General features: G+C 39.8%; 1 protein-coding gene across 2 annotated transcripts in view; it reads right to left on the bottom strand.

The window, feature by feature from the left end:
* Nucleotides 1-557: 557 nt before the first annotated feature.
* LOC137172234 (microfibril-associated glycoprotein 4-like) overlaps nucleotides 558-6,000 on the bottom strand; it is a 21,008-nt gene continuing 15,565 nt past the window's right edge. The window contains exons 1-6 of one of the 2 annotated variants that reach the window (XM_067576537.1): nucleotides 4,846-4,904; nucleotides 2,800-2,955; nucleotides 1,989-2,027; nucleotides 1,749-1,845; nucleotides 1,481-1,648; nucleotides 558-983 (exon numbers count right to left, since the gene is read on the bottom strand). In XM_067576537.1, the coding sequence (XP_067432638.1) occupies nucleotides 730-983; nucleotides 1,481-1,648; nucleotides 1,749-1,845; nucleotides 1,989-2,027; nucleotides 2,800-2,955; nucleotides 4,846-4,854 (723 nt within the window). In that variant the 5' untranslated portion in view covers nucleotides 4,855-4,904 and the 3' untranslated portion in view covers nucleotides 558-729. Of the gene's footprint in view, nucleotides 984-1,480; nucleotides 1,649-1,748; nucleotides 1,846-1,988; nucleotides 2,028-2,799; nucleotides 2,956-4,845; nucleotides 4,905-6,000 lie in introns of those variants that run through there. The other variant, XM_067576536.1, reaches the window with a different exon arrangement.

The following is a 6,000-nucleotide window of genomic DNA, read 5'->3' as shown; positions in this document are numbered from 1 at the left end:
AAAAAGGTTGGAAACCACTGGTTTCATCTTTAACAATGTGTTGTATTTTAAAAGCTTGTTATATTATCCATTGTGTCAAATCTTCATCTGAAAAGTAACTAAAGCTGTCAAATAAATGTAGTGGAGTAGAAAGTACAATATTTCCCTCTGAAATTTAGAAAGTAGCATCACATGGAAATACTCAAGTAAAGTACAAGTATTTAAAAATTGTTCTTAAGTACAGTACTTGAGTAAATGTAGTCAGTTATTTTCCACCACTGTGTGACAGTGTGAGGGTTCATGTGTAGTTTGTGTCCTGCTGAAAGCTCAGATATACAGTCAGTCTGTGGATACAACTAGATGGAACTAATACAGACAACAGAGACATCTAGTGGTGGAACATGTTCATTTCAGCAGAGTTCAAGCTGCTTTTAGCTCCAATACAAGTCAACTCCATCTGTCATTTGGTTCTTCATCACTTCAGTGATGTCATGTGATGTTTCTGATGGAAGCTGCTCTGTATTTGTTCCTCTGGATCCTCCACTAAGTTCCCCGCCTGTCCAATCATTTCTCTACACCAACAGCTGTTTGACACAAGACTTTACACCCAGCAGCTGCTCACAAACACACTCTACACCTGACTTTTATTGATGCTGGAAATATTTATTTGAAGTATCTGTGAGGTTACAGACTAGAGAGAAAGAAAGAAAGAGATCAACAGATATTCTGCAGATTGTTTGTTCTGGAGGATTACTGCACAGGACGAATCTTCATGCTGATGGTCTTCAGGGAGTAGTTAGCGCCCTTCCAGTGGTTCCACTCCACTCCTATGTGTGCCAGAGTGTCATCAGCCCCCCAGCGATAAACCCCGTTGGGGTTTGCTCTATGACAGTCGTTGTACCAGAACGCCCCCATGAATTTTCTGGCACAGTTACGGCTGCTGGGGTCCTGGTCTTTGTCGAAGGTGGAGAACTTCTGTCCGTTGTGATAACTCAGGGAGTCTCCTACAGAAACACAAGAAAACAACAAGTGTCTGATCACAACACTACTGCTAATGACACCATATTATATAATGTTATATGACTATTAACACTACAACTGTCACTACTAATACAGTACTACTGCTATGGTTACCACTTGTACAAATACTTCTAGTACTACTAGTACTGCATCTGCTGCTGCTACTGTAACATAACAACATACAGTATGTCATGTAGACAAGAACTGCAAAAGGTTGAATGGATATAAACACCTGAAACCTGCTGGTCCTCATTTACATTGTTTCCCTTAAATGTGTTTATAAAAACCAAAGCTTCCATGTAATTAATAAAACATGAGCAGACCACAGATTTGTTGTTACTGACTTGAAAATCTTTGTGAATCTGTCTTTAGCTGAAGGAATCAAACAAATAATCCAATATAAGGACAGAAATCTTCAGTGTCTCCATGAGGAAACTAAACATCAGAAAAACAAAACTACTACCTGCTAACAGTAACTGACCTGCTCCTCCATCAGTGAATCCAGACACATGCAGTCTGTATCCGTTGGACTCTGATTCAATGGAGAACGAGGAGTAACGAGCAGACACTTTGTTTCCACTGAAGTCCTCCATGTCGACCAGCAGCTCGTACTTTTTCCTCAGAGTCAGATGGAAGAGACTCTCAAGACCTGAAAACACACAAACATGAAGTCACGTCAGAGTTTAATGTTTGTTTTTATGAACAGTTTCATGAAGTCACATGACTGTTAGTTTGGTTTCATTTCTCACCGAGCCAGTACTCTCCAGCAGCAATACCAAAGCCCTTCTTGTACTGATCCCAGGGTCTGTAGAAGTTCACCGAGCCATCCATCCTCCTCTGGAACACCTGGGGGGGGGGGAGGGGGGGGGGGTTAACTCGATAAACACAGGATCTCTGACAGCTCATGATTTATTGTGAAGGTCCAACAGGAAGTGTTCATATTGAAAAACACTCAGCTGTGACTTGATGACTTCAGTTCAAACACTCACCATCCAACGTCCTCCGTCTGAGTCCATGTCACAGTACACCTACACACAAACACTCTCATTAGTAAATATGATGCTTTAGTTAAAACTACATTCAATCAATCGGCAGCTGCCACATCTTGAGGCTGAAGTATCTTAAATTGATAAAATAATGATAAAAACATTATTCCAACAATCATTTCCTTTCCTGATGCACTCAATACATACTGTTTGTGATGCATTCAAGAGGTTAGGTGGTTTTAAATTACAAATAATTTTTCTTTATAGGGGGGAGGGGTAGGGGGACCCCTCTCAATTGTGTATCCTTCAAAGTTTTCTCCTCCATTTTAAAACATAACCAGACACCCATGGTGAGGAGCACTGATCTTTCTTATCCTAGGTTTGGAAGAAAAATATATGTACTATCTGGAGTGTATATCAAAAATGCTGCCCAATAAACACAAATTAGCAAAAAGAAAGTCTTATGAAAAATGTGTTGGTTCATAAGGTCAAAGAGAGGTTGAGTGGGTCAGTTGACCACAAATACTGTTACTTTATTATGAAACCTTAGCACAATTTAGCTAAAGTAGCTAACGTTAGCCCATATGTACACAAGCTGCAACTCTGGGCTTCAAACTGGTTTCAAGGCAAACTAATGGGTGACGTCACACCTTGCTACATCCATCTTTATATACAGTCTGTGTATCCAACCAGTAACATGACTTCCACCAGTTATATCTGCTGGTTTAATAGAATCAACCTGAACTGTCTTCACATGGTGACTCATCTTTGAACCAACATCTTCTAACTGAGTCCCAGAGAGGATGAAGTGTACCTGGACAGCAGACGTGGCTCCGATGGGATAGATGGTGTACACTCCACTGGGTTGGGTGTTGTCATGGTTATAGATGTCACTGCAGTCCAGCGGGAGGACGAGAGGTAAGCAGGAGGTCAATACTGGAGCCAGCAGGAGGAGAACCACTGAAACCAGCTGCAACAGAAACACAGCAGCAGACACAAAATGAACTAAAACTAAACTCAGTGGGAAGATTCACTCTCCAATTTAGTTAAAACAACTGACTGTATTTTGGCATTTTGTGGGTTCTTACACAGAATCACAGAGTGAAGCTTTAAAAGTGCAAAATACAGAGAAAATAGAGAAAAGTAAATTGTAAGAAACTCTTGTGTCACCACCATAAGCGGAGCAACTGCTGGGGCAGAGGGGACGGCCGCTCCAGGGCCCACGCTCAGTAGGGGCCCGCTGGGGACGTAGAGCGTGACCCAATTCACAAGCGCAGCAGGAATAGTAGAGTTTAACTCTCTTTACTTTTTCAATTCTTCAGTTCTTATCACTATGGCTTTAATCCCCCCTCCAACCACAATGTGGAGTAGCGCTGTCTGTATTTCTGCTCCCTGCCTCTGCGGGAAATGAAGACTGCAGAAGCATTCATTCAAAGTTTATGACTAACTTCGCTGAAAACTTTAACCAAAATATGAGCTTTTCGTGTCTTTTTATGTGTGTGGTGAATGAAACTTGCAAGACGAAGTTTCAGCCGTCTGAGGCTCATTATGAGCTATTTGTGTTCCTGCATGGATGAGGCCAGACTATCCAACCTCACTGTAATGGACCAAACTTAACTACAGGCTTAGCAGGGACAACAATTGGTGAGTGAAACATGTAATTTCCATAACTTATGGAAATTATGTTATGTACTGGATCTTGTACTGGGACTAACAAGTCATTTTTCCCAGTTTTGCATTTATAAGTGGTTCAGTCACCTGCTGACTGTGTGTGATTTGAGAATGAGCCTGTGTAGAAGCTCTGTCTGCTTGTGTGAGAATTCATTCATGGATATAGAAAACAAGAGTAAGCTGAGTCTTTGATACATGCAGTGATTCTTTTTGACATGAACAAAAACTCTTAAAGAATAAAGAAATTCATATGAGTTACGTATCTACAGTATATGTGCATTGTTTCTTTTTGATGAGAACATAAATACGCTGTCATTCTAGAGTTTTTCTAATTGAATGTAATGTGGTGTAACCTTATTTCTTTATAATGACCTGTCTGACCACACTGCTATTATAAGTGCTTAGTGTCAGACTTAATTTAGCTAATCTTGATAAATGTGTAGGGTCACAAGATGATAAAAAGTGTAAAATAGAAAAAAAGACCAATTTCTGTTCATTTGTTTTTAGATTTTTCTCTGATTGCACTGCTCTTTTCTTGGGAAATTCTGGACATTCTGACCTTTTCAGGGCTCAACAAGGATACAAACATCCATAATTAGTCTTTATTACTTAAATTTTGGTTATGAAGAAATCAGTCATAATGTCAATTTGTTGTTTAACTCCATGTTTACCGCATCTCAGCACCTGTCTGTGTCACTGCCTGTGGTGTTGTAGACTGCTGTGTCTATTTTATGTCTATGTTATTTCTGTGTAAGAAAGACATGTTACTGAGACAGAACACCTGGCCTGTTGCTGTCTGTCAGCGGTGGTGTTGAACCGTCAATCGACACACGTAGAGCGCCACGTTCTGTCGTCAATGCTGAAACATTTGAACGTGACCGGCATCTTGTTTTCTTTTTTGTTCTTCAGAACAAGCTTATCTGACAAAGTGGCTTCACTGTATGTTTTCTTAGACTCAGGCTTGCTTGGCTCAATAAGTTATAATTTGTGTTTATGGACAGGATATATCAGCTATTTTACAGTTGTGAATGTTAAGATGAATTTATCAGAAGGGCCCCTCCAAAATGCTCTGCCCCCTCTGTGCTGAGAGTCTAGCTCTGCCCCTGGTCACCACAGACTGTTTCAGAGAATCTGACAGAAACTACTGATCAATATTAATTCAGTCAGGTGTATAAAGACACAAACTCACCTTCATCATCAGAGTTCTGCTGAGAGGATCTGATGAAAATCTTGATGTCAGTCAGTCAGGATGCTCTGATGTGTCTGAGCTGTATTTGTACCTCAAAGATTAATGAATAACTGAACAGCTGCTGCTTCACACCGATAAAACTATTTACTGAACAAGTGGAAACATAATGTCCTTGAGTGTCTGTGTCTCTGTTTTCATGTTATTTTCATTGATCCTAAATTTAAATTGTCTCCTTGTTTTTCCAACATCCCCTCAAAAAAGATCTGCCTTATAGTCAGTTTCTTATGGATAGACGCATCTGTACAAGAGATGATCATTTTCAAATAGAAGCTCACAAACTGTTTGATCAGTTTCTGATGAGAGGGTATCCACGACATGTCTTGGATCAGGCATTTGCAAAGGTTCATGAAAAAAACAGAAATGAATTAATCACCAAATGTAAACCAAAGCAAAAAAAACTTGCTTGTGTGTTTAATACTACCTGTTCACCACTTGGGTGTGAGATATGTAATGTTGTGAAAAAACACTGGAACATTTTATCTGTTGATGACATTGACAAAGAAATCTTTAACTCTCTTCCTCTTTTCTCTTTTTCAGGAGCAAAGGATGTTCGGGACACTCTGGTACACACAGACACACAAAAACCTCCATCCACCAGGGACGTCTGGACGATGCCACAGGTTTCCTCTCTTGCTGAAATTGTGCTGCATGTTCTAAGTGAAAAAAGGTGAACACTGTTACCAGCTTTGTGACCAAAAAACAATACACAATTTAAAAAAAAAGGATAACATGCAGGTCTAGTAATGTTTTCTACCTTCTAGCATGTACCAAATGTAGAATCCAATATGTTGGAAAAACAAATAGACAACTATCTGCTGAGCTGATCCTAAATCAGCTTTTGCAAGACACTTTGCAGACGGCAATCATTGTATTTGGGATTTGTCATTCTGTGGCACTGACATGATGATTTCTAATCGTCATGGTTGAAATATGGATCAAATTTCACTACAGTGTGAATGCAGATATATCTTCTACCTTAAAACTCTGCATCCTGTGACCATACACAGGCCAGACATATACCAGGTTTTGACCTTTGACCTTTGTCTTGTTTATAATAACACAGACTTTATTATCGTAATGCCTTGCTCTATAATA

The sequence above is a fragment of the Thunnus thynnus genome, chromosome 20 (assembly GCF_963924715.1).
Source record: "Thunnus thynnus chromosome 20, fThuThy2.1, whole genome shotgun sequence".
NCBI classification, from domain to species: domain Eukaryota; kingdom Metazoa; phylum Chordata; class Actinopteri; order Scombriformes; family Scombridae; genus Thunnus; species Thunnus thynnus.
The sequence above is the reverse complement of the archived record's forward strand: the minus strand, read 5'-3'. Positions and strand labels throughout refer to the sequence as shown.